The sequence below is a fragment of the Engraulis encrasicolus genome, chromosome 2 (genome assembly GCF_034702125.1).
Source record: "Engraulis encrasicolus isolate BLACKSEA-1 chromosome 2, IST_EnEncr_1.0, whole genome shotgun sequence".
NCBI classification, from domain to species: domain Eukaryota; kingdom Metazoa; phylum Chordata; class Actinopteri; order Clupeiformes; family Engraulidae; genus Engraulis; species Engraulis encrasicolus.
Genome location: NC_085858.1, coordinates 35,126,612 through 35,153,073, shown reverse-complemented (window position 1 = coordinate 35,153,073; position 26,462 = coordinate 35,126,612). Strand labels below are relative to the sequence as shown.

Here is a 26,462-nt window from a genome sequence, read left to right as displayed (position 1 = left end):
ACTGCCATGTTTTGTGTAGCGTTCCTGTGCTGCTTTGACTGTACATATTGTTGTGTCAGGAGTAGATGGCACAGATTCTTCTTCCTCTCATTCTTCTTATTTTATTTATGAATTACTAATTATGATTATTATTAGTGTTATTATTATTATTATTGTTATTAATGGTGCGTCTTGTTGCGTCAGGAGCAGAGGCCTCCATCGTCTCTGGTGGGTTCAATAAAGGAGGAGAAGCTTCCGCCGTCCCCCGTGATGCCGGTGGAGCCCTTCAGCCCCGCCCTGAGACCGGACACACACAAACACCCCGACACGAAAGCCATGTCCGGCCACGGACCACAGAGTGAGTTTATGTGTGTGTGTGTGTGTGTGTGTGTGTGTGTGTGTGTGTGTGTGTCTGTGTGTGTGTGTGTGTGTGTGTGTGTGTGTGTGTGTGTGTGTGTGTGTGTGTGTGTGTGTGTGTGTGTGTGTGTGTGTGTGTGTGTGTGTGTGTGTGTGTGTGTGTGTGTGTGTGTGTGTGTGTGTGTGTGTGTGTCTGTGTGAGCATACGCATTTGTGTGATTATGCTGTGGTCACTTCTGGTGTGCTTATTTCCCCCCACTTGATCTGACTCCACTTTTTGATTTATTTATTAATTAACTTATTCAATAATTCATTCATTTATTTAGTTGTTTATTTCTTTATTATTGTCCCAATATAATAATATTTCACATTAGCAAAACAAATCCTGGCTAACGGTCCACACTCCAACGTTCTGTCGTGAAAGTAGTCTTGGGTCTGTATCTTGGGCAGGATTCAATTTTTTACATTTTGAAGAAAGGTTGTTTTGCGACATGAAAAAATAAAGAGCAAATACAGACAGAGAATACCTGAAAACGTATGTAATTGTGCTATATTGTGATATATATCGTTATCGTGATATAAAGTAATCCATATCGTGATATAGTTTTTTTTCCATATCACCCAGCCCTAACCAATACCCTGAAAAGTAATAGTTGTAAGTCGCTTTGAATAAATGAAAGCGTCAGCTAAGTGTAATGTAATGTAATGTGTGGCTATCTGCTGTGTCTCCAGGAGAGCCCAAGTCTGAGAGCTCGCGGCCTGTCATCCGCTCCTCAGAGTCCAGCATGCCTCCCATGCAGGACGACAAGAAGTTCAAGCAGGAGTCTAAAACGTCCGTCGCACCCAAGAAAGGACAGGTAGGTCACAGGACTGTGCTCCTTACACAAGCACAAATATAGTATATGCCAAAAAAAAACACGACATGACACAATCATAATACATTTAGTAAAGCTTGGTAGAACGATGATTTTTCTTCTTGGTAGAACGTTTTTCTTTTTTGAGACATTCTGGCAGAAGATTCACAACAATTATGCTTAAAGGAGCACACGGCAATCCCAGAAATGTACCATAGAGCAGCAGGTAAAAAGCATGCTGCTTAAAACTAACATGTCTGGGCCCTGCTAACGGTAGGGCACTGGGTTACTACGCTGCTGACCCGGGTTCGATTACGGCTTGGGTCATTTGCCAATCTTCGCTTTCCCACCTCTTTCTCCCCACTCATTTCCTGTGTCTCCTCCACTGTCCTGTCAAAAATAAAGGCAAAAGTCCTAAATAAATATTTTTTAAAAACCCTAACCTGTGTGTATGTGGCACTTGGTGATGCAGGACGTGAAGCTGAAGAACATGGGCGGCTGGGCGAGCCTGGTCCAGAAGTCCACCTCCTCTGGGCCGTCGTCGGGGTCCAAAGCGTCCAGCGAAAGCTTTGAGCAGTTCCGGCGTGCGGCGCGCGAGAAGGAGGAGAGGGACAAGAGGGAGAAGGCCATGAAGGCCCAGGCCGAGCAGGCCGAGAAGGACCGCATGCGGCGCGAGCAGGACAAACTACGGTGAGGAAGAAAAAAAAAACATTACAACACTAACAACATGATACGATATAGCGACAACATAAACCGCTACAAATACAATTGTCTAAGGAATCTATACGCTTAACTCTGGGACCCAGCAGGTTTGATTTCCAGCCGTAGAGGTCCTTTACAACTGCTCAAGTGGCAATAAACGAAACCAAACAAGCAATACGAGGTCCTTACCCAATCCTGCCTTGTTGCCTTCCATTTATCTCCCGTCATCTCCTTATTGTCTTTAAAGTCTACTAATGGCAGACAAAATCTAAAGGTGTAGGCTGCCGGTGCCGATCGTACTAATGCGTACGCGGCTAAACTGAATAGTGTTGGTTGTTTTGCATAGAGTTTGGGGGCATTGTCCATATTTTTTTTTATCATGGAATCACAGTATCATGTTTGTTGACTATGTTTTGAATCACCTGTGATGCACTAATCTAATGATTTGCATTAATCTAATGTGACATTGTCCTCATATAACCTTTGAACTTTTGAAAGTGTGAAAAAACCCAAGTGTGGTAATGAATATATTTGATTGTTTGTTTTGATCATGAATATCATTATCTGTATTGGCCACAGATTAGCCACAGCTGCTTAACTGGCAATAAACAAAAACCTGGAAGTCAGAGAATGTGCGCACATCAGTAGCACAGGTGCTGGACCAAACATTAGATTGCTGAAACGAAAATAAAGGTCCGCAAAACACTTTTTTATGCTTCCAAAAACATAATGGCACGACGTTTCACACCCTTAGTGCTAAGGATTTCAAACAGTGTTGTTGTGGACCTTTATTTTCTTTTCAATAAACAAAAACCTCCCTCCCCTCCCCTCCGTCCCTCTTGTTGTGTCCCCAGGGGTCGAGGGGACGATGAGGACGTGGTGCTGGAGCCCAGTAGCGGTCGGCAGCGGCAGCACGAGGAGCCTCGGCGGAGACAGCAGCAGCAGCAGCAGGAGCAGCAGGCGTCCTCTCAGCAGCAGCAACAGCAAGCTCCGTCCTCCCAGGCCCAGCAGCAGCTTCCGCAGCAGGGCCAGGTGCACTCGCCCGCCACGCCCCAGGCCCCACCCACGCCGCCCGCCGCCCAGAGCCCCATGGACCAGCACCAGAGGGAGATGCTGCGGCGACGGGAGCAGGAGCGACGACGGAGAGAGGCGGTGAGTTAGGAGGAGAGGAGCACACAGTTCAGACACAAGCTCAGACACACACTGAGCATGCACCCACAACTAAGACACACACACACACACACACACACACACACACACACACACACACACACACACACACACACACACACACACACACACACACACACACACACACACACACACACACACATGCGCGCACAGAGCTCAGACACGCACACGAACACCAACAGCATACAGGGCTTCTCTCTTTTTTCCCCTCAGGGAATCATTCATCTGACATGCAGTCAAATCACATTACATGTCTTGTGAGAATTTTGGATGCAAAATGCATAACAAAATGCTTTTTTTGCAGTGTTTAATGCATGTTTATTTTTCCGTCTTGTCTTTCAGATGGCAGCTATGGTTGACATGAATTTCCAAAGTGATTTAATGGCCATCTTTGAGGAGAACTTGTTCTGAGAAGGCTAACTGAACTTCCTTCCGGACTAAAAGGAATTTAAAACAAAAACAAAAAATCTGCAAAAAAAAAAAAAAAAAGATAACGGAAAAGCAAACTTCAGACCTTTAAGTCCACTGGGAGAACCGAAATGTTGTAATAAAGACGTCGAAACTCATGGGCGGGCCCACGGACATATTGAACCCTTTGATCTGGCCCAAGAAAAACTTGTGGAGAAAAGGAAGAGGGGGTAAAAAACACAAAAACAGAAGGCTTGCTTGACTGACTTGACAGGCTTCATTCATGAGTGGAAGGACGTTCTTTCCCCTGGCCTTGTTTTGCTCAGGCCAAGCTAGCTTGCCTTGTGGCTAGCTTTACCCCCACCAGCCTCTAAACCTTCCCATGGACGGGAGACATTGGCATGGCAGCAGAGGACGCGTTGGGGACGCAGTGAGCCCCGCCAGGCTGCTTTGTGATACGGAGAAATGGACCATTGAGGCCAATGCCACAACGCACCGCTGATAACGATTTAAATATTTTCAATGACGTGTCGTTTAAGGCATCTGTCTGTGAACTGCCATGTGTTGTGAGAAGGGGTTAAGGAAGACAAAGAACTTTTTTTAAAGAAATATTAATTTCCCTTCTTTTCTTTTTGTTTTGTTTTTTTGTTTTGGCCTTCTCTCTTGAACGCACCCATGCAGATTGTGGGGGTGGGGATGGATGGGCACTTAATTTACAGAATTTCAAGTTTGAGTGGCTTTTCTCCTGAGAGGAGGTGCAACTGCCTTACGCCTCTGACCTGTAAAAACACACAACAAACACATGCTACAGTACAGTACCACAGAGCCCACTCACCTGGACAAACGAACAAAGAAATTATTCATAATTTACAAACCACAGAGGAGTGTTACAATGTGCAGATGTTTTTCATTATGTAGGATCTACTGTAAAAAGGTATTTTCTTATTCTATTACCGTTTTTTGATTTTGATTTTTTTTGCCTTTTCTTTTTTTTCTTTTCTTTTCTTTTCTTTTCTTTTTTTTACATTTTAACCCTCTTAACAATGCCATTCTTCATCTATGTCTATGCCAAACAGTTTACTTTTATGCTGAAGTGGTGGTCTCGAAATTCTTTTAACTTTTTGTCTTTCTTAATTAAGATATAAATATATTTTTTGTTCAGTCCCCCACCCAGTGGGCACAGCTAGCCTGATTAGTAAATAGACTAATATATGCATAACTCAGTCCCTACACACGCTGTTTAAAGGGCAAACCCCATAAGATATGATATGCATCCATTCTTCTGTCCTTCATGTCACTTATCACCTACAGCAGACCAGAGCTCCACTCACCACAGGACCGCTCGCCTCGCTGGCATTCAGCCTTCTCGCTGAGATTTCTTGGGTTTGGGATTTTATATACTTTCCAGTTAATAAAGGTAAACTTTGAACATGTATGTCTATTGTACAAAGAAATGCATTTTTGGGTGGGTGATTTTTTTTCCCCTCCTATTAGCAATCTGTTTCATCTTCACATCTTTGTGGCATTGCTGAAATTTAACACCTGGTTTGTGTGGCTTTTCTTGAGCACAACTGATTATTTTTTGCCTGATTGAAGCTCTGACTCCTTGGGAGAGGGAGCGCTTGGAAATGGAAGAAATGGAGAAGAAATGGAAGCTAGTCTTTTGCATGACTCCTACTTTTCTTCACCAATCATTTAAACTATGACTAAAAACAGAAACTACGCTGTACTAGCTATAATAATAATAAACACAAAATTTGAAACAAACAAAAAACAAAAAAAACTAAAACAGTTCTGATTTTATATCATTGTTCTTGTTCAATTCTAGTGGATGTGTTCTAATTCTGTTATTTGAGACAGTGAGGGGGGGTTGGGGGCACAACATGAAACCTTGACAGATACTGAGTTTCTCTTATGGTGTATTTTTCTCCAGTGCCTGTATTGTATTGCAATTCTAGTTGGCATATATTACGTCGGGGAGGGTTGGGGTGGGCGAGTATTGGTTGGCTGAAGGTTTGGGGGGGATAGGGGGGAGGGGCATTTTAGGGAAGAGCTTGTGTAAAAATGCAAAAAAAGAGCAAAAGTCAGCATTTTATATTTTACCCAATTACAATATTCAGGTTTAAATTCTAGTTTTAGCTGGACGTGTATGTACCTGGTAAATTCTTTTGTCCCCAACTTTTTTCTCTCTCCCCCAAGTGTACATGTTCATGTTGGCACAGACACTTATCCATTGTTGTCAGTTTGTGTGCATGTGTATGTATGCATAATTTGTGTGCGTGTGTATGTATGTATGTAAGTATGTATGTTAGTGTGTGTATGTGTGTTGAATGGTTTTCTTTGGCACAGGAATTGTCTTCAAAACATGAAAACACTTGCTTTGTTAGCAGCATTCATCTTCTTGGTTCTCTCCGGACGTTCACATGTTTAACTTTATATATAAATATATATGTTATTGGTTCATTTGGCCTATGAAAGATAAGGGTAAGAGAAGACACTTCATTAATCAAGCCTTTTCATGTGTACCTGGTTTCCATGGTGAGCGTTCGATGTTAATGTGCCATAGATATGACTCTCCAGAGAATGTGCTGACCTTGTTGCTCAGCTGAAAGTTTGCTTTATTCAGGTATTTTATTTTATTTCACATTTTCTTTTTATTTTTCTTTCTTTTCTGTTTCATTTTTTGTTTTTTTGTTTTTTGTGTTTTAACATTTTCCTCGACTCTTGTTTTTGGTATTTGCGTGGGTTATCGAGGTCAATGATTCAATCTGTTATGATCATGGAATAAACTCATCTCTTTTATAGAAAATTAAAAGGAAACAAAAAAACCCCTAATGTCTGGTCATTTATGTGTTAGAATATTTGGACTGTTTACGACGTCAGTAATAATGGGCATTATGTTGGATGTGTTAATCATGAAATCAAAGTGTTCGTCAAAGGGAAAGTAAACTGCAAACTAGTACAGTAATGAAAAATAATGTGTCGCTCAGTCATGACGTGGTTTAAATCGCTAAAAGCCAGATGGTGTCCACCCTCAAAGCAAATGTGAAGTAGTAAACAATAACAATTGTGTTGGGTGCACACCTATCAACTGGGAAAAATATATTTGAGAGGATTTGGCTTTGATTAAATTGTAAGGTATCTATCTAGTAAATTGGAATTTACTTTAGGTGATTACATCTATGTCAAGTTTTGTTTTCTACACAATGGTGAGTTACTGCATGGGCCTTCAGAGCCCAGAATTTCAGAACCCTCAGAACCCTGAATCTCAGGCCTCCACGTTGATCCTTTCCAGAAATATGATGGGAAAGTTTATTTTATCCCGAAATTCCATTTAAAAAGTGAATCTTTCATATATTATGGATTGCCCACATTTGAGGGCCTGGCTCTCATGCAGACCATTCGTGCTTCGTGCATCTTCGTTAAACTCTGTGAGCTAGCACGAACCATCTGCGTGAGAACCAGGTTAATTTGAGGGTACTTCAGTATGTGTGTTTATTTGCACATATTATAGACTTTCAGCTTCGAAAAAAAAAAAACCTGGGAAAATTGCATTTAAAAAATTACTGTCCTGCAGCCAATGGCCATTCACCTCTATTACCAAACCTGGTTTAATGTACAAAACTGGACTGTGGCTGAATGTGGCATTGTACAGAATTGGATGTCCAGACTATATCTTATCAGCTTTCAATTGCTGTCAGGTCCTCAAATTCATTGATTTTCAATGGGGTTTTTCTTTAGGTCCTGCTAGTTTGATTGCACTTACTAACCAAGTATTGAGCATGGCATGTAGTTTAGAAAGTTGTCTATTTTGGCTGATTTAATGTGATTCAAATTTCTCTCTTTTTTTCTGAGGAAAATTGTGATTTCATCACACAATTCGTTTTTTTTTAAATCCTGTCTTCATGGGTTTTTTTTTTTTTAGCTGGGAGCCCAACATTAGCCTGGGCTAGCCATGTGCGGAGCCAAAATCTTTGGGTGGTGAACATAGGATGGCTTCGCCAGGCTAGCCCAACATAAGAATAAACAATTAAATAGGTACTTGGAATAGTTTAAAACGTGAGCCGTGTGGAAGTGGAAGTTAAGCATATTTTTGATGGAATTATGTAAATTAATAAACGTTTCAATGATATTCTCTATTCAACTCTTTCTTAAAGAATCTGTACTCATTTATGGATTAACAGATAATTATTTTCTCATTAAGGATCTGTAATGCACTTCCAATATTATGCATCCTGATATCATACTGGGGGGCTGAAGCTGGAACTGGTTCATACAAGTCTGGCCCATCTTTGACCTTTGTTTAGCTTTGATTAGACCACCCATTTAGTGTTGTATTGTTTCAGTAAACTTCTGCAATGTATTTCCTTAAAGTATTGCATTAAGTTTTCACTAAGACGTTGAACTGAACACTTTGTAAAGTCTTCCCCAGAATGAAATATCCCAACATCTTTTACATGACCAGGGGATGTGTCTTTTGACAGTGATATAAGTGATTGCTCGTCACGATTTCCCACCACAGTCCTCCAGACCTCAACCTCACTGAGATTTTTTTGGATGTGCTAAAGGCTTTCCCCATCACCAGTACCAGATCTTGGTGAATACTTAACACAATGCTGGATGGAAATAAATCCAGACATTGTAGAGGTTTATTGAAACAATACAACACTAAATATATTTGTTATATATTTGACTTAATCAAAGCTAATGTCAGTCCAACAAAATACTAGTGTGTACATTTACCCTTTTGTCCAGGCAGTGCATTTATGTCATTAGTGGTAAATAATAAGGCCTGTCCTTCATATGGCACAGGCTTCATGATTCAGGAGACCGGGGCTCCTCCATGAAATACAGATTTTGTATGTCATCATCTCTCCTCACTAGTCCAAGCCATAGCCATGGAAGTAAGAATTAGGCTAATAGGCCAGTCAATCTAGCCTTTGACCCAGGACGAATTGCAGTAGTCATCATTCCAAGTTTTCTGTAATCCCTAGGCATGTCTAAATGACATTAAAAATCTATTATCTACAGATTTTCATTTTACTGGAACATACTTATTTTCAAGGTCAAAGTTGGAGATTTCCCATTCTTTTTCCATAGGGAGACAATATAGGAGATACTTGGTGAATGGAGTAAAATTTATAATATTGTAATGCATGCAAGGGGGTTTAAGGATCACTTAAAAGTAGGAACCATTACCATTGCAATTTGTCCCGTGTTTTGGCCTTTTTAGAGCTAGATTGACAGGCCTATAGTCCCATTTACACAACTATGGCGGCTCATGGAGCCTTTGACACATACAGTGGTATAAGTAAGTTTGGCACCCTTTTGGAAAATCATTACATCGTTTGTATCTCTTTGGCATATTATGTTAAACCGTAGGGAAAGAGAAACATTTCAGTTGCTCCAGAAATCCAATGCCTTTAACCATTATAATGTAACGCATTTTTTGTGTGGTATTTTTGTACCCTATGTTTTTCGCCCAAAGCCCATTAAATGACCGAGTATGATAGTGCTGTATACATCAATAGGCTACTTTGATTTTTATCTTAAGAGGACCATGGGTGCATCCCAATATGTGACCTTGCCTCCTCCACTTGCCTCCTCCACTTGCTTCTCGTCATAATGACATCACTGACAACAGCATTATATTTCCATATCTTGCAAAAGCTCAATTGTAAAGTCTTTTTCTCATTTGCAATAGGGATGGTGAATGAAAAACAGTCCCTCAAAAGTTGTTGTGGCGAGGCTGACAGCTGGGAAACTTTATCGTTTTCTCCACGGAGGAGGGGCCAGGAGGCGGGACGAGGAGACAAGCACAAGTGGAGGAGGCAAGGACACATATTGGGATGCATCCCCAGAGTCCAAATCCCTTAGGAAGCCCACATGAATAATCATGTACAGAAAAAAAAAATGGAGAAAACGAGAAATGCTAATTCATATACATATATTACTTGCAGTTTGACAGTACGTGCAATTTCATTCACCATTACTCAAGAATCTTTTTTTTGCTGTTATGAAGTTCTTATTTATTGAATTGACAAAACAATGCATCCTTTCGTCGTTCACACAGCCAACACAAACTCAGCAGAGATTACCTATGTTTAGTATGACGTGCGTTGGTTTGACAAACAAATAAATTCAATCACAGCAACAGTACAATTCTCTTCTTGACAGACGCCAAAATACCCAAAACCAAGCATGTCTGCATTAACATGTCAGACACAATTTATTGTCTTTCCCCAAAGACCAACGCAATATGTGCGTTTTTAATTTGAACTCCTGTGTGTGTGTGTGTGTGTGTGTGTGTGTGTGTGTGTGTGTGTGTGTGTGTGTGTGTGTGTGTGTGTGTGTACAGGCAACTGTGTTTAAGGTGTGTGCATGTGTTCAGTTATCAACATTATCTAAATATATTATTAAAGGAATAAATGCTCAAAATGGCAATATTCGGGTGGTAAGACATTTTGGGGGTGAAAGAAATCCATCATGGTAAGCCATTTTTTTTAATATAGGTCCACTATGGTGAGCAGCAGTTTTTTATGTGATCTGATTTTAGCGTCTGCTGGTGGAGCCGCTCTTGCGCTTGCCCGCCAGCAGGTGTTTGGGTCGCAGGCTGAAGATGTGGCGATCGGATTCGCCTTTGCGGCCGTCTCTGCTCATGGGCCCCTGGGACTTCTTCATCATGGTCTTGGCCTTCTTCACCATCTTGCCGTCCCTCATGCCAGACTTGTCTCTCGGCGGCCTGGATGCGCTCTGGCTGCGGGTGCGAGAGGTGGCCACCTCGGAGGCGTCGCGCTTGCGCTTCTTGGCTGCGACCACGCTGCGGGAGCGACGGGCCTTGTCGGCGTAGTGAGACTCGTCCTTGTCGGTCATGTCCAAGCCCAGACCCGACATCTCCTTCTCGATGGTCTTGCGCTCCACCTTCTTAGCCGTGCGGGGCATACGCGGGCCCATGATTTCCTTCTCGCGTGACTCCAGAATCTTGAGTTTGCGCTTCTCTCGGATCTGTCCGGCCAGCTGTCGGATCTCCTTCATCTCCTCGTCCTCCGATTCGCTGTCGCTGTCGTACTCGCCCGCCTTCTCCTTGAGGTCCTCCTCCTTCTCCAGATCCTCCAGGCGTTTCATGATCTCCGGGTCGATGTAATCGGCGATGTTGTGGCCCTCCCAGATCTCCGGCACCTTGTCCTGTCGCTCCTCCACGTTCATCAGGTCCCAGTACTTCTGCAAGTCCAGGATGTAGTCGTCTCCCAGCTCCAGCTCCAAGTCGCGCTCCGTCTTGCGCTTGGGCGCCGCCTGGTCCACCTCCATGGCCTTGCGCCTCACGCTGGCGCCCTCCGGGATGAAGGCCGGCCTCTCCTTGTCGTCTCTCTTGGCGGGCACGGCCAGGTGCAGGCGGTTCAGCACGTCGTGCACCTTCTTGCCCTTCATCTTGTTGTCAACGCGGAACGCCAGCAGGCGGTCGCACGCCTCTGTCTTGACCTGCATGACGCCCTCCTCCGTGAGCGTGCTGCTCTCGATGACGGGGATGCCGTCGGCCTCCAGGTCCGCGTACAGCTTCTGGCTCTCCTCGGGGAGCTCGCTGATCTTACGCACGTCACACTTGTTGGCCACTACCAGGAGAGGCTTACTGGAGAACAGGGGGCGGATGCTTTGAAAGAGCTCCATCTGCTGGCCGAGGCTGTAACCGCACTGCTCGGACGGGTCGGTGATGTACAGGACGGCGGAGCGCAGGTGGGCCAGTGCCGTGATGGCTTGCATCTCGATGGTGTTCCTGTCCTCCAGGGGGCGGTCCAGAATGCCGGGAGTGTCCACCACCTGCCAGCGGAGGTACTTGTAGTCCATGTGGCCCACGAAGAGGGACTTGGTGGTGAAGGCGTAGGGCTGAACCTCCACGTCAGCTCGGGTCACCTTCAGAGGTGGAAAAAGTACAGAGAAAAATTGTAATCAGTCAATGTATCTTCACAAAACCTATCAATCTAAGTATCTCTAAGTATCCTGCTCAAGTATCAGTACTTACGGTAATACCCATTTAGAAATCTACTTGAGTAAAAGTAAAAAGAATTTATCTCTCTTTTTTTAAATGACTTCTATTATTGTCTGTTTATGTGCGTGTGTGCACTCTTAAGTGAACCCTGGACAATTGGCGCCGTGCGGAAGCCTTCAGAGCTGGTGTGTGAATGTGTATGCACGTATTTTGAAAGGGCTTTGAACTCAACTTCATAGTTGTGATAATGCGCTATATAAATACATTTTGTATTGTATTGTATTGTATTGTATTGAAAAATATAATGTGAGTAAAAGTTACTTCGTTGACAGGAATTAACTGTCTGGGGCGATTGACGTGACGTTACATTTTCATGCAACTTTAGTTTTCGATGAATAACTTGTAAATTAGGGAGTGCATGGAAAGTTAAAAAGGTGAGCACAACTCTAAGTTCTTTATATATTTCTATGGTTCTGATAACGATGCATGTGTCCATTTGTGATGTCCTGTGGTGTGGTGGCTCTTGTTGAAATAAAGCAGTGTGTTTACTTGTTTGATGGTTTTGTATGTTTACTACAAAAACAAATGTATACAGGATCACATGTCAAGGCTAAAACAATTATTATTCAGGCAACATTAGCCCCAAGGTCAGCCATGTATAGAAGGAGTTTAAAATCAGTGCTGTGACATGTCCTGACATGTCCTGCAGTGTGATGCAATATTTTGATAATAGTAGGCTTAGGCCTACAAGTTCTCAGAGGTTGATGATCATATGTAGTCAAACATTCAGCCCCCAAAAAACACATTTCCTGTTGTATTCATAATATTTTCCCCTAAAGTGTAGGCCTACTGTGGTATTTGGACATTTTTCCTCATCTTAGAAAATGGCAACAAAAAGCCCCATGGAAATTCCAGCACTAACAGTTATAAAAACGTGAGCCTTTGAATAATATAATTTCACATTCATACTTTTTTCCTTTCACACATTTTAACGGTGCACTGTGTAATATTCTTGGTAGTTTATTTCCAGAATGCTGCCTATTCACAACTGGCAACTTTTTCACCAAAATAAAATTCTAAGTAGCCTATTCATTATGACTGGGAAAATTGCATTTTACATACATGAAAAGGGGAGTCTTCTCCGTTGTATGCTATTTTGAATTTCCAGAATATATTTAGCTACAAAACATAGCCTACTGTGGTCACAGTAATAATTAATAGTTAATCGTTTCGTATTCTATCAAATTTGGCAGTAGACAGCACAGTCTGAATGAGCAGCATGTTGCAATACCTACTCTGGCCACCATCCTACACAGTGTACCTTTAAACTAGCAGTTCACCCTTTCGGCCTACTTGTCAACTTTTACTCAGTAGGCCTTCTCAGGCCTGGTTTCACTGTGATTGAGTAAAATACTTGGGTTAAAAAAAGTACTCGTTTTCAAAAGGTAAGGGGATTGATACTCCCAACTGAGTTCGCTCCCGGACGTGCGGTCCCAGGTGTTTCTATCACTCCCGGACGTGCGGTCCCACCCGATTATATTTCACGTATTATCATATACTGCCACATACAAGCAATTTAGGGTTAGGTTTAGGGTTAGGTTTAGGGTTAGGGTTAGGTTTAGGGTTAGGGTTAAGGTTAGGGTTAAGGTTAGGGTTAGGTTTAGGGTTAGGGTTAGAAACAAAAAACTAACATCAACAAGATAACTGGCTCCGTCATATGGCGGTGGTACCGATAGTCTGGCTAGTGGGAGCGAGATGAAATGGGAGCGTCCTGAGATGGGAGCGTCAATCTGGGAATCGTTTTAAAATGACAAAGCACTCGTACTCCGGTAGCCTACAGTAACTTGGAGTAATGTAAGTAATACTTTCCACCCACCTTGTTGATAAAACTGGACTTTCCAACGTTGGGGTATCCACACAACAGCAGAGTCCGGGTGTTGGGATCGATGGTCGGCAGACGGGACAGATGCTGACGGACTTGTTCCAGGTATTCCAGAGATTGCTTTTGGCGTTTCAGTATAGTGCACATGCGACCAAGCGCCGCTCTCTTCAGCTGCTTGCATCGATAGAGGGAGTCGCCATATTTCATCAAGCGACAATAATCTTTCGCCACATTGTCGATCAGGTTCTTAGCGATGTTAATTTGTCCCAGTGCCAGTTTGTAATGGTCTTTGTCATAAAGAACGTTCATCAAATCGGCATAGAATGGGTGTATGTCGTCCAGCTTGGGGAAGTCGGCGAGTATCTGCGTGAGTCGGTCGTGGTAATTCTGCTGCGTGAACTTCACTTTCCTCATATAGAAGTGTCGTATGCGATGGATCTGGTAATGTTTGTGGACGACCGTCGGAGTTTTCCTTTGTGTTTTGGAGAGGGTGATGTCGATGAAGTCCTTTGAGGTGGGGACCACCATAATCTTTTTAAAATTGTACAGCGCCATGTTCGCGGACGACCACGTTGTTCACAGTCCGACGGTGGAAAGGATAGACATCGGCGACTGAAGATGACTTCAGAGAAAACCAGCTGTGATGCTTGTTATGAAACCTACGTCATCATTCCGCGCCATCACAAATCGTGGAAGAAGCAGGAGTAGTGTGAAGGTTGGACTGCTGTGCTTTGATCAAACATGGGTGTGAAAATAGAAATATTCAGAGTAAGTAATGGCATTATATGTTTTACACGTGTTTCGTCTTAACATGTAGCCGATAACTATACAGAAATACACAATAACAAGCTGGCTGCTGATTAATTAAGGTAATAGCGGTCACGGAAGTGTGGGTATGCTACCGAGCTATCTGTAGCTGTAAATGGTGATGTAACCTGCTTTTTGTGTTAAAATTGTTCTATTGTTAAATTCATTGAGTATACCCATCCATTTTAAACACACAAAGTGATATTAACTGATATGTAAACACATGCTGTGAGATAAAGTGACATTTTGAGATCTCACAAATGTCAGTGTTCACTGGTGTGGAGACGTTGTGAAACGGTTGCTTTGGCATGTTGGCAGGAATAAGTGGTAAATATAAACATGAAGAGTTTGCGGGAATTGCTGGTGGACAGCGTCGTAGGCATAGATGTAAATCACATCTGACTCGTGTTGTGTGTCCTCCCCAGATGATGCTGTACTTGTCCTTCCCCGTTGCTATGTTCTGGGTATCAAACCAGGCTGAGTATTTTGAGGAGTACATTGTGAAAAGAAAGGTCAGTGTCTGCAATTCAAGTGATCTGTTGTAAGCCATAGCTTCTTTACAGACTTAAAATTATTTATAACTGATGTGTTTCTGTCCACTTGTTTTTCTCTCTCATCCATACGGTCCCATATTGCAGAGGGAAATCTTCCCACCAGATGAGAAGATGCATGTAAGTGTTGACTTTTTTGTACATTGTAATTGCATACATTTGTTTTTTAACCCTCTAGCTACCATAACGGCCGTGAACGTCCGGCTGGATCTGTACCAGAACGGCCGCGGCCGGTGTGAAAGCTTTTCCAATACACCCGGAATCCAGGAATGCATTTACGCAATGTTACTAAAATCGCAGCGTACTTGCTTGTCAGAATTGAAGTCCTTGCGTAATTGCCATGGCGCCACGGAATTAACGCCAGAGAGAAGCACAGCTGGCTCGAAGGAGCGCGAGAAGGTTCAAACAGTGCTAGGCCTACCCATCAAAACAAATGCTCAAACCTTGTCATTCCATGAAAGCGTAAACAGTACATTGTAATCCTGCGTCTATGAAACAAATAACTGTTTGTACGCGTTACAGAAATATATTTATTCAATCATTCTCGTGGCATGAGTAAGATCCCACGTGGCACGGAAAGTTGCCGCAGTGAAGTCAACCCTTTTTAAAAAAAAAAAAAAAAGTGGTACATTTTGGAGCGTCTACCCGGTGTGCATGGAATATTATTTTTAGTGGAATGAGCATCCCGTCCTCCAAACGTACGGCCACTCGTCATTCAAGATGTAGGCTAGCCCATTTCAGGCATAGTTTTATTTGTTAGCATTTGAAGTTCAGATGCAAAAAAAAAAAAAAACCTAAATCAAAAGCTGATCCTGCTTCTATAGCCTATTTTTTGTTAGGGAACATCGCTGTTGGTTTGGTTTACATTTATGTACTTGATAATACATATAAATAGGCTAGTTAAATTACATACATAGAATTGAAAAGTAGGCTATGCATTTTTGATAGATTTGTATTAGGCCTATCTAAAAATGAATTTAGAACATTTATAGAAAAGGGTTTTGCAACTCATTTATTATCCTGCATCTGGAGCCAAATTCCCTGCCCATGAAATAGTTGCATTCAACAGCATGGATATGAAGGTTTGGAGTCACGTCAACTGTATTTGTAGCTTTAGGCGCCATAGTAAAATTAGGCTATGTAGCCTAGGCGTATGGGCATAATACTCTTTAGCCTATTCCTCGGAACAATTCGGAACAATTACGATTTCACACAGCCTATTCTGCTTGGCTTTGGGTGACAGATGTAGGACTGTGAGGCAATTCGTCTTGCCCACATTATGGCAATTTTTTAACTGTGAAAACTGGGCTTAAGTGAAAGGGAAACACAGTTTACATACCCTGTTGCTTTCTCATCGCAATTTCAACCTAGGCGTAGCCAGGAATAGCCTATTCTACACTGACACATCGGGAGTTGTTTTCAAAACTAGACTAAAACATTTTCCCGACTAGGCTACTCGCGGGCATTCTGAGTTAGGCCTACAGGGTGAAAACAACACCTTAGCTAAACCGACGAAGCGACAGACATACAATGACACAGGTTGAAATAGTGAAAGGCCGACACCCCTGATGAGAGTTTTACATGTTGTCGTGGCTGGACTTGGAACTTGATAAATTCCTTCCTCGATTGTTCTTCTCGGGGATCATTCCACAGTAGCCTAATCCAGTCAGATGTTTGAAGAGATCAGACCACTGACTTGTAGGCTATACTAGTCAGTGGATCAGACCATTAAAACCCTGGATTCAGAATCACAAGCGCCAGAAAGCACGGGGATGAGCAATATGTTTGCATATCAAATTTCATTCGCCAAACGATGTGTGTGTGTTCTGACAGCTAGGGGAGACAGAAATTTCTGCGTGAACTGGTGTGTGGGTGGAGTAATTTAGTAGGCCTAAGTTAGTAGCCTTTGTCGGATTCCTATGAGAGTTTGATTTGCGTGTGCTTTTCTAAAGCACAATCAGGCAACACTGCAGAACAAGTTTTGTTTAGCCTGCAACACCCGCACACTGCAAAAGGTTGTCTGCGACAGAATGCAGCCTCATTGTTTGCAGTGATGTTGTTTCCGTAGGCCTATGTTTGAGAATTTGCGTTATCTATCTGCTTGGAAGTGGGCAGACCTAAATGCTGTATTTTGATGTCTTATTATTGTTAGGCTACCATTATTTTACTGACGAGGGATAAAGGGCACGATAGCTGATGCCATCTTACACAAATAGCCAACATTTGAATGTATGGGCTATGGAATGCTGACGCGCGTTGGCGTTGTAAGTGACTAGACCTACTTGTTTGTCCCACTTCGCTTTCCATACAAGCAGATGTGTAGTGCATACGAGAATTCCTGTGCAAATCACAAAAGCTTCCACACCGGCCGGAATATTTTCATATGAAAATACAGCTGAACGGCCGTCATCATGCCGTTTTTCCAGCTTTCAAACACTTTAGCTCAATATTACAGACCCTCCTCGATATACTTTCGGTATAAAAACTACATGTTTATATTATATTATTTTTCAGTATTTTAGATTTTATTACGAGATGCGCCGCTTTATGCGATTTGGCAATCTGCCGTCAATTCAAATGCCGGCCGTCCGAGATTGGATGGCTACAAACCAATGTAGACCTCCTTGCTACAAACACAACCATTCTGTTTCTACAACCAATATACACTAAATATGAAAACTTCCAACCCTCTCCGATCTATTTTCATGGTCAACAGCACATGTGTATGACTATTTAGGCTATTTTTAGATCATGTTGTTTTATTAAGCTTATGAGATGGTGTTCAACTGTGATGAGTTCTGCCATGGTCCTAAATAGCAAACACAACTGTCCAGCCGATGTCTACACGCTACATATTAAACATGTAAACTGTCTTCGGTGTGTTTTCAGAGTCAAACCATATGTTGGTATCCAACTATCTTATTTCCTGGAACAACTTAGAGCGTCAGCTCTGCGTAACAGCGCATCGTGAAGGAAGCGCAACATGGAACAATTGGTTACTCATTTTGCGTGTCAGCTTTGGCAAAGCAGTCAAGGACTGTTACTACTCCACGTTGTCCTTCATAAAAATGTGCGCGAAGACGTTGAGTTGAATGCTAACTTCCATACTAATAGCCTACCAACGTGGTGTTTGTAGCACATCAATTCCGGTCAAAGTCGGTGATGCCTGGCGCGTCTTACCTGTGCCACATTGGGAGGGGAAACTTCCTAGAGCTCCATTCATGTCCTGTCTGCTATCGCGGACACTTCTCCGGTTATCCGTACACGTCTTCGGCATGGTTTAGTTCAAACATTATTAGCTAGTGTAGTCCATTACAATTATACCGCTTGAAACCGCTTTAAAACAGGACTTTTGGGTGAACGACATTTGTTGTCGTCACATGATCATTGTTCAACTTTGACCCTGGATGGATGGATGGATAGACGGAAGGATAGATAGATAGATGGATAGAGAGATCGATAGATAGATAGATAGGCCTAAATATATAGATATATAGATAGATAGGCCTAGATAATATCGGATTTTATCACATTTTTATAATTTAATCCACATCAAAGGCACTCTATGGGAATACTGAACAATTAATTATCCATAAATGATATACCATTTGAAAGTGTGTTTTCTCTACTTCAATATGAAAGTAACTTGTAATTGACACTTCATTTCTTTTCAAGTTATTTGACATTGTTTAGAATATGACAAAAATGTCAATTTTTCCTTAGAATTCCTGGTAGGATTCCGGCCTATTCAAAAAAAATTCTGGTAGCTAGAGGGTTAATGAATGTCTGTGAGGATTATTAACCCTATTGCATCTCTCTCCCTCCTAATTTGTCATTCCCAACAGAGGCAAGAGCTTGAGAACTTCAAGGAGAAAATGCGGGAGAGAAAAGAGCAGCGGATCTTGAAACAGATGGGTATGGAGGAATGAGTCGGCAAAATCATCAAAGACTAAAGACTATTTCCTTTTGGGACCTTGGGTGCCTAAAGCCCAGAACAAGGCAAGGAATCTGAGAAGATTCTGGAATGCTGTTGCAGAATGATTGCAGAGTCTGTGGTACAGGACGGTGAGAGCGTGGAGATTTCCTGGGTTGGACGGTGAAGAATTTCTTATCCTCTGGACTTACTTTGCTTTTTTTTTCAGTTTGATTTTTAAACATTGCCTATACCCACATCTTCCATACTGGTCTCATTGACACTGCATTATTTATTTTCTGTGAATCAAATCATATTTGTATATATGCATATGTTTCTCTAATTTAAGAAAAATAGTGCATTGGCATTGCATTATTGCCTTGTCTGAAAAGAAACCTTTTTTGTAATTTACTTGGACTACACCCAATGGAAAACACACACACACACACACACACACACACACACACACACACACACACACACACACACACACACACACACACACACACTTATTGCTGAATCTTCAGGTGAACAAATATTTGCTGGGAAGAAAGCTTGGCTTGCAAGCAGAATCTATTACATAATGCATCAAAGAGTACAATATGAGTAATTTGTAACAACTGTATTAGCAGATGTCATATGATTTGTAAAAATCACTGTTTAATTGTTTTATGTCAGCTATTATGGTCATTTCACAGGAATATGTATGTGACTTTACCTAATAAAATAAACAATGTTTTTTCAAATCAGTTTTTGCATTTGCTTTTGTTTGTTTATTTGTTTGTAGAACCACACGATGTCATAAAGCTGTGTAGAATTTCCCCAATATGTAGTCGGTCAGGAGTGAGCAGCTGGCAGCGTGGCCAGATGGACCATGGGAGATTTGGGACCGCTCTCCTGCAGGCCAATGCCTTTGTGAGGAAACAGCTCTGCACACACAGTTTCTCCGTCTCCTTGTTTTTGGATGAGCTTGCTAACGTCCCCCGGGTTACCGGATGGCTTTTCTGTAAAGTGCGCCTGCTCGACGGCAGCTACAAGGAGGAGACTGAGAGGTGAGAGGAAGGTGGGTTGAACCACGGATATGTCCCCCCTGTGTATATCTGTGGATTCAGCGATATTGATCGACAGTATTTTGATTATGTATATCCATGGGTTCTAAATTTTTGTTTTCCCCCTGGCTGCGCGAACCTAGCTGCGCGCAACTCAACCTCTGATTGTTGGAAACTGCTGTCGGTCAAAAAATTAGCTCACGTGGTTGGCTGCCAGTGTCTTGCCCCTCCTCACAATATAGTGTTTACAAACACTGTGAACGCATGTATTTGATGCCAGTTTTTTGTTGCTTTTTTTTTATTAATATATTTGAACTGCTTGTAGCAATGAGGTATTTCAGAACACAGTCCAGTGGAGGAAGGAGTTTGTGTTTCAATGCAGAGCCACTGTCAATGGATCAACAGGAGTTCTTGGCAGCTGCATATGCAGGGTTTCAGTTCGCAAGGTCAGATAAACACCCACAACATGATTGAGTTCAGGATTTGGATGTTTGACCTACGCAACTGCTATAGTAGAAAATCACTTTACTCTTGTCAATGTATTTTTCCCACCAGGACAAAAAAGGTGGGAAATGTTTTGACAAGGTAAGGACGACTGAAGGTGTCTTTGCCTTACAAAATGATAAACTTTATAGAGTTTGAAAGCCTTTTTTTGAGGTTTAGGTTGTGTCTTTTTTGATGCAAAATGACCCACTCTAGGTTGGCTATGTGGATCTGAATCTGGTGGAGTTCATTGGCTCTGGATATGTGACTCGCCACTGCCTCCTGGAGGGGTACAGCGGTAAACACAGCAAGTCGGACAACTCATTTCTGAAGGTGCTTGATGAAAGTAATTCTGCTCCCATTGAAACACATTTTATGAATATGATATGATTGATGTTGAGCATTTTGAAGAGTATAGTGATTGACTAAATTCCACCAAAATATAGGTCAGACTGCATCTGCAACTTCTTGAGGGCGATCCCTGTTTTCGAGTGTAAGATGACACAGATCATGTACAATCTACATTCAGGACAATTCAAACAATTAACATTTGTATGTTCTCTTAAAATAACTTAAAATGTTATCCACTTTTCATAAATGCCATGTTAGGCCTGTACAACCAGCAGTTTCCACCACATCCGTGACCCCAGTGGGAAGAAGTCTATCAACGTCTCCCCTTAACTCTCTGCCAATTATGGTTGCGGATGAACTCTTGACCCATCTGCCAGAGATCCCTAGTGGGTCGGTGGAAGACACACTGAACTACTACGGCCACTGGACCAATGAGGATCATGACGGGTCTCTGAGAGCAGAGTACTATGCGCGCCTGGCTGAAACCCGTGTGGATGCCTGGGAAGTAGTGGACAGCCTGTGCCGTGAAATCCTTGGCTCTCTGGAGCTCCAGCATCCCACGAATGGTGGAGCTCGTTGGTGATGAAGCACTGGGCACGATTGTGATGAAGCAGTGCTGCTTTTGATAGGCAGTGCACATGCATGCGCACTTTGCCAGTTTGATGCATTCCGGTTAGAATTTTCTGCGTGCTGCCAAGCAAAAGCAGCACTGCTTCATCACAAACATGCCCTATGATGCTTTTGCTAGGCAGCGTGCATGCACACTTTGCCATTTTGATGCATTCTGATTAGAAACTAATCAAACTAGCAAAGTGTGCATGCGCTCTGCCTCGCAAAAGCATCGCTGCTTCATCACTAACGAACCCATTGACATGCTGTATCTAGGTAAAGTTATAGGGCATTTTAACCCATTGACGCCTAAAGCATCCACAAAAAAGGGTGCTGAATGCCTGAGCCCTTTTCAAGAAAAGCTGCCCTCAGCTTATAAAAACCTAAATATCTCAGTTTCTGAAGCACATAAAAATATGCACAAAGTTGCATTTAAACGCTAAGACCCTCATATTTCATTAGAATGTGTTCATTCATCTCAAACAAACAGAGATTTTTGATAAAGTTGTCTCAAATCTCATGAGCCTGAATGTTGCATAATGCAGCTCCAGGCGCCAGGGCCAATGTTACGCAACGCAACATCAGGCATCAATGGGTTAAAGTGGAACTATTTTGAATGCTGTGATTCAATTCAGCTAAATTCATTTTGCTCTTTGACGAGAGTGTGCCCTAAAAAATCAGCCAGTTTGGACAAGGCATTCAATGAAAGTTAGAACGTAACATATATTTGTAAATTAATCATTATTTATTTGGATATGGGTGGGAGACGTGACGCCTTGTTTTTTCGTAACATTGGTTAAAATCCTACAAAACTGTTATTTTTCCTTTAAAAAGCAGATGTCAATGAAAGAAGATGTGATACATTATGTTTCATATTAGTCTTAGATGAGAAGAAACATTTTTGTTAAGATTTACAGTCCCAGGAAAAAGTTTGTACACCCTTTGAAATTTCTTACCTTTCTGTCAAAATTGGTCATAAAACATGGTCTGATCTTCCCGGAAATCACAAGAAGGAACAACCAGAGTCTGCTTTAACTAATTCAACCCAAACATTTACAAGTTTTCATATTTTCATTGGCCATAAGATGTAAACATTCACAGGACAGCAAGGCATAAGTAAGTACACCCTTGCATTCAATAGGTTTTAACCCTAAGTTATTCGCAATAACCTCAACCAGATGTTTCCTGTAATTGCAGATCAGATTAACAAAACAATCTGGATGTATCTGGTCTCCCTCTTCTTTAGAAAATTGCCTCTCGTCAGCAAGGTTTGTGGGATGTCTGGAGTGCATAGCTTTCTTGACTTGATGCCATATAATCTCAATTGTTTTTGTCAGGGCTTTGACTGGGCTATTCCAGAATGTGTATTTCATTATTATGAAGCCATTCTAAAGTCAATTTGCTTCTAAAGTATGGGTTGTTGTCACATTTCAGCACCCATCCTCTTGTGTGCTTCAACTGTGTGACAGACTACCTCACTTTTTTTCTGTAAAATATCTCGATAAACTTCTGAGTTCATTGTTCCACTGATAATAGCAAACTGAAAAGGGCCTGAGGCAGCAAGGTAGCCGCATATAATGATGCTCCCGCCACCATACTCAAAGGTGGAGATGATGTTTTTGGTGAAGGTGTGGTTCTCCAGTTCTCCTCCAAACATGACATTGTGTGTTCCCCTGAACAATTCAACTTTGGTTTCAACGTTGGTCTACAGAATATTTTGCAGTAATTCTATGAAGCATATAAATGCTTTTTCGTAAACCTCAAAGGTGCAGCAATATTTTTTTGGACAGAAACCCCATTAATTTTAGATTGGCAGAATGAATCCCATCTTAAGCTTTTCTTGGTTACATCTCCTCTTCTGAGTATGGTGGCGGGAGCATCATTATATGCGGCTACCTTGCTGCCTCAGGCCCTTGACAGTTTGCTATTATCAGTGAAACAATGAACTCAAGTTTATTGTGATATTTTACAGAAAAAAACGTGAGGAAGTCTGTCACACAGTTGAAGCACACAAGAGAATGGGTCCTGAAATGTGACAACAACCCATACTTTAGAAGCAAATCGACTTTAGAATGGCTTCATAATAATGAAATACACATTCTGAAATAGCCCAGTCAAAGCCCTGACAAAAAACAATTGAAATTATATGGCATGAAGTCAAGAAAGCTATGCACTCCAGACATCCCACAAACCTTGCTGACGAGAGGCAGTTCTCTAAAGAAGAGGGAGACAAGATACAAACAGATTGTTTTGTTAATCTGATTTGCAACTACAGGACAAGTCTGGTTGATGATATTGCAACTAACTGAGGGTTAAAACCTACTTAATGCAAGGGTGTACTTACTTATGCCCTGCTCTCCTGTGAATGTTATGGCCTCATGGCCAATAAAAATATGACAACATGTAAATGTTTGTGTGGAATTAGTTAAAGCAGACTCTGATTGTTCCTTCTTGAGATTTCCGGGAAGATCAGACCATGTTTTATGATAAATTTTGAAAGAAATGTAAGAAATTTCAAAAGGTGTACAAACTTTTTCCTGGGACTGTATATAAAGGTTTATATGTCAAATATCCTGCGGTGTGACTGTAACATTAATGAAACCTGGAATATAATATATATATATAAATTAACCAACAACATTTTGAATAATGTATGAAGCATTTGACATGATTGCATATATATTAACTTTATATTAAGATATGTGAATGTGAAAAAACTCAAGACAGTAATATTAACTACAAGTTCAATTTCGTAACACAAATTGCGTCCTGTGGGGTGACATGTATGTCAATGTTTGTGAACGGGCAGACTGTCTCCTAACCAGTCAGTACCTCAGTTATTGGAGAGTGCTATGGAAGCTTAAGGTGACTATTAACCTCTTAATATGTCTTCATATTGCAATGTTTATGTCATGCAATGCTTAGGTTCATTTTATGGTGTCCTGTGGTGTGACTGGTCTTATAGAAGGAAAAAAAGTTTTTTATAAATGAAAACTCATATTAAGATTAAACACAATATCATTATCAAGTTAGCATGAGCTCAGATGTCAGTCATGTATACAAAAGGATTCAAATGGCCATAATGCAGTGAATTTCCTGTGGTGCGACTTCATTTTCCTGCGGTGTGACATGCTTATGCAATGTGTTGATGCAGGACACATTTTCTCAAAAATGACAAAAATAAGGCGAAAATCCACGGACCACTAAGTGCTTTATTTTTTCTATTTTTTCCCAATTTTTTCAATCTATTTTTTTTACGCCCTTAAACGTCAACTACCCACATGCAAATTGCACACCACCACACAATAAAATGTTATGTAAGTTAGAATGACACACAAGTTAATACTTTGAAGACACATTAAATATGCCTATTAGATAAGGTGTGTGAAATGCAGGTGTGTCAAATGAAGTAAATTATCAAATGAACTGGTTTTCAGATGCAGGACTAGCCCTTTATGTCAGTGAAGATGGTTCTACAACTCTCGGTGTGTCTCCTAAAGACAGCAGGTAGGCATAAATAAGTTGCCATAGTGGGTGAGAGTGGACACAACACATGGACTTTGAAGCCGTACTCACTCACAAGCTTTTTTTTCTTACAGGGACCCAGGTGAGGGGATGGATAACATCATCATCATGAAATAAGAATAGTACATCTTTCCTCTTGTGAAGCTGCTGGAAGTATCAGCCCAGCTGCTCATGTGTTTGAGACTAATATAATATGCCCTTGACCGGCTGTGATTAAAAAAATAATTAGTACTATCACCACAAAAAAAGGTTGTCTTTATCTGTTATATCATGATTATATGTCACTGTGAGTCACTGTTAAAATACTAGGCCTATTACTGATGACTAGATTATTGATGAAATGATTACTGTTAAAATAGGCTAGGTCAGTAATCTTTAGTGCACTTTATTACTGATGAATAATATGATGATGCTATGGTAAATGTCAACATTTTGATGCAGAGTATAATATGTATGTATCTTGTGTTTTACTATCTTTATATGATGTAAATACAGTGCTGTATGTCTTTAAGACCTAGCATTAAATTTTAACCCTTATGCCAATATGTGATTCATACTGTAGGCCTATAAATACACATTCACATTAGCACATATGGTCACATACCACCAACACTGCATCACTGGTCAAGAAAGCCCAACAACGCCTCTACTTCCTGCGGAAGCTGAATCATGCCAGTGCACCACCAGCCATCATGACCTCCTTCTGCAGAGGAACCATTGAAAGCATCATCACCAGCTGTATCACTGTGTGGGGCGGGAGCTGCACTGACTACAACAGGAAAGCCTTGCAACGTATAGTGAACACAGCTGGGAGGATCATCAAGGCACCTCTCCCCTCCCTGCAAGACATCTACTCCAGCCGCCTCACCCGCAAAGCCCTCACAATTGTGAGGGATGAGACCCACCCAGCACACCTGATCCGTCTCCTGCCCTCCGGAAAGAGGTACGGGAGCCTACGATCCAGAACCACCCGGCTGGCAAACATCTTCATCCACCAGGCCATCAGAATGCTGAACTCCCTCCACCCCCTCCCTACATGGTCTGCTCCATTCAGGAAGCTAAAGGGGGATTCATACTTGTCGTGAGTGGCGCTAGTCTCCTTCATACTTCACTCACGACGATGGCGCGCGCCGTCACGTGACCTAAAATTTCGACACGCCCCCCGTCGTAAGCTCAAAATTCGGCGCGTGTCGCAACGTCGTGCACACGAGGATTTTTCTAACTTGTCGTGCGCCACCAGCGACCATGCAGGTAGGCAGACAAAGCAGGAGTTGCGAAGAGAGGCTACAACTACTGTAGGCTACTACAGAATGGATCCTGCATCATTTTGAGGATAATAAAATGTCATAGAGAGTTATTTTATCTTCTCTCTTAAATGTTGTTCAGTGAAACAATTGTTTACTTTGTTCAGAAGCACGTTGTGTTCGGCGATCTATTTATAAATTCTGCCGCCAGAACAATGCTCTCACATGGTCTTGGAATGATCTGGCAATGTAGGCTACAACAAAAAAATATATGTTTCGATGTGGTAAGTCACAAGTCAGACGTTCAGTAGCCCTACAGCAGCCGTGTTTGGCTTTCTATTTTATACATCAGTAGAACTCACGCTGCGAGTTGCGAAAAATACTGCCGTTTCTCTCATGAACAGCAGAGGGCACTTCCGACAATGCGAGCAAGGCGCTTTTGAAGTATGAACAGAAATATTCTAGTAAGAGGAGATAGAACAGGTACATAGAAATTAACGGTGAAGATTCGTAACGCAAATATGGCGTCTACCCGCACATCTCCCGCCTTTCTGGTAACAAGAGCCAATGTGC

The 26,462-nt window shown here is 41.9% G+C and overlaps 4 protein-coding genes across 13 annotated transcripts in view; 3 read left to right on the top strand and 1 right to left on the bottom strand.

Moving 5' to 3' along the window:
• The window catches only part of brd4 (bromodomain containing 4), a 56,638-nt gene extending 51,712 nt beyond the window's left edge, over nucleotides 1-4,926 (top strand). For 7 of the 9 annotated variants that reach the window (XM_063187539.1, XM_063187508.1, XM_063187526.1 and 4 more), the window contains 5 exons: nucleotides 190-337; nucleotides 1,069-1,193; nucleotides 1,663-1,880; nucleotides 2,747-3,044; nucleotides 3,426-4,926. In XM_063187539.1, the coding sequence (XP_063043609.1) occupies nucleotides 190-337; nucleotides 1,069-1,193; nucleotides 1,663-1,880; nucleotides 2,747-3,044; nucleotides 3,426-3,494 (858 nt within the window). In that variant the 3' untranslated portion in view covers nucleotides 3,495-4,926. Of the gene's footprint in view, nucleotides 1-183; nucleotides 338-1,068; nucleotides 1,194-1,662; nucleotides 1,881-2,746; nucleotides 3,045-3,425 lie in introns of all 9 variants that reach the window. The other 2 variants (XM_063187545.1, XM_063187503.1) reach the window with 1 other exon arrangement.
• Nucleotides 4,927-9,423: 4,497 nt separating this feature from the next.
• On the bottom strand, nucleotides 9,424-13,966 carry gtpbp4 (GTP binding protein 4). Its single transcript, XM_063187441.1, has 2 exons — nucleotides 13,352-13,966; nucleotides 9,424-11,399 (listed from the first exon to the last, which is right to left on the bottom strand). Exons 1-2 carry the CDS (start codon nucleotides 13,910-13,912, stop codon nucleotides 10,044-10,046), a joined length of 1,917 nt encoding a protein of 638 aa, XP_063043511.1. The 5' UTR covers nucleotides 13,913-13,966; the 3' UTR covers nucleotides 9,424-10,043.
• Nucleotides 13,967-13,999: 33 nt separating this feature from the next.
• On the top strand, nucleotides 14,000-19,377 carry LOC134437910 (protein PET100 homolog, mitochondrial). The gene is made up of 4 exons (XM_063187484.1): nucleotides 14,000-14,125; nucleotides 14,590-14,676; nucleotides 14,803-14,835; nucleotides 18,561-19,377. The coding sequence occupies exons 1-4, from the start codon at nucleotides 14,099-14,101 to the stop codon at nucleotides 18,642-18,644; spliced, it is 231 nt and encodes a 76-aa protein (XP_063043554.1). The 5' UTR covers nucleotides 14,000-14,098; the 3' UTR covers nucleotides 18,645-19,377.
• Nucleotides 19,378-19,470: 93 nt separating this feature from the next.
• On the top strand, nucleotides 19,471-24,881 carry LOC134437893 (early estrogen-induced gene 1 protein-like). Of its 2 annotated transcripts, XM_063187465.1 has the most exons (8): nucleotides 19,471-19,680; nucleotides 20,003-20,123; nucleotides 20,233-20,262; nucleotides 20,377-20,493; nucleotides 20,607-20,653; nucleotides 20,770-21,077; nucleotides 24,558-24,627; nucleotides 24,720-24,881. In XM_063187465.1, exons 1-8 carry the CDS (start codon nucleotides 19,496-19,498, stop codon nucleotides 24,760-24,762), a joined length of 921 nt encoding a protein of 306 aa, XP_063043535.1. In that variant the 5' UTR covers nucleotides 19,471-19,495; the 3' UTR covers nucleotides 24,763-24,881. The 2 variants fall into 2 exon arrangements, with proteins under 2 accessions (XP_063043535.1, XP_063043542.1); XM_063187472.1 differs by lacking the exon at nucleotides 24,720-24,881 and having other exon boundaries at nucleotides 24,558-24,631.
• The last annotated feature ends 1,581 nt before the right edge of the window (nucleotides 24,882-26,462 follow it).

Bases quoted from the DNA above. Each gene is read 5' to 3' on its own strand.
- LOC134437910 (XM_063187484.1), top strand. From the start codon at position 14,099: ATGGGTGTGAAAATAGAAATATTCAGA. The intron at 14,126-14,589 runs GTAAGTAATGGC...TGTCCTCCCCAG, and splicing joins TGAAAATAGAAATATTCAGA to ATGATGCTGTACTTGTCCTT. The intron at 14,836-18,560 runs GTAAGTGTTGAC...CATTCCCAACAG, and splicing joins CACCAGATGAGAAGATGCAT to AGGCAAGAGCTTGAGAACTT.
- LOC134437893 (XM_063187465.1), top strand. From the start codon at position 19,496: ATGGACCATGGGAGATTTGGGACCGCTCTCCTGCAGGCCAATGCCTTT. The intron at 20,494-20,606 runs GTGCTTGATGAA...ACCAAAATATAG, and splicing joins CGGACAACTCATTTCTGAAG to GTCAGACTGCATCTGCAACT. The intron at 21,078-24,557 runs GTGGAGCTCGTT...ACTGGTTTTCAG, and splicing joins GCTCCAGCATCCCACGAATG to ATGCAGGACTAGCCCTTTAT.
- gtpbp4 (XM_063187441.1), bottom strand. From the start codon at position 13,912: ATGGCGCTGTACAATTTTAAAAAGATTATGGTGGTCCCCACCTCAAAG. The intron at 11,400-13,351 runs GTGGGTGGAAAG...CCACCTCTGAAG, and splicing joins AGTCCAGTTTTATCAACAAG to GTGACCCGAGCTGACGTGGA.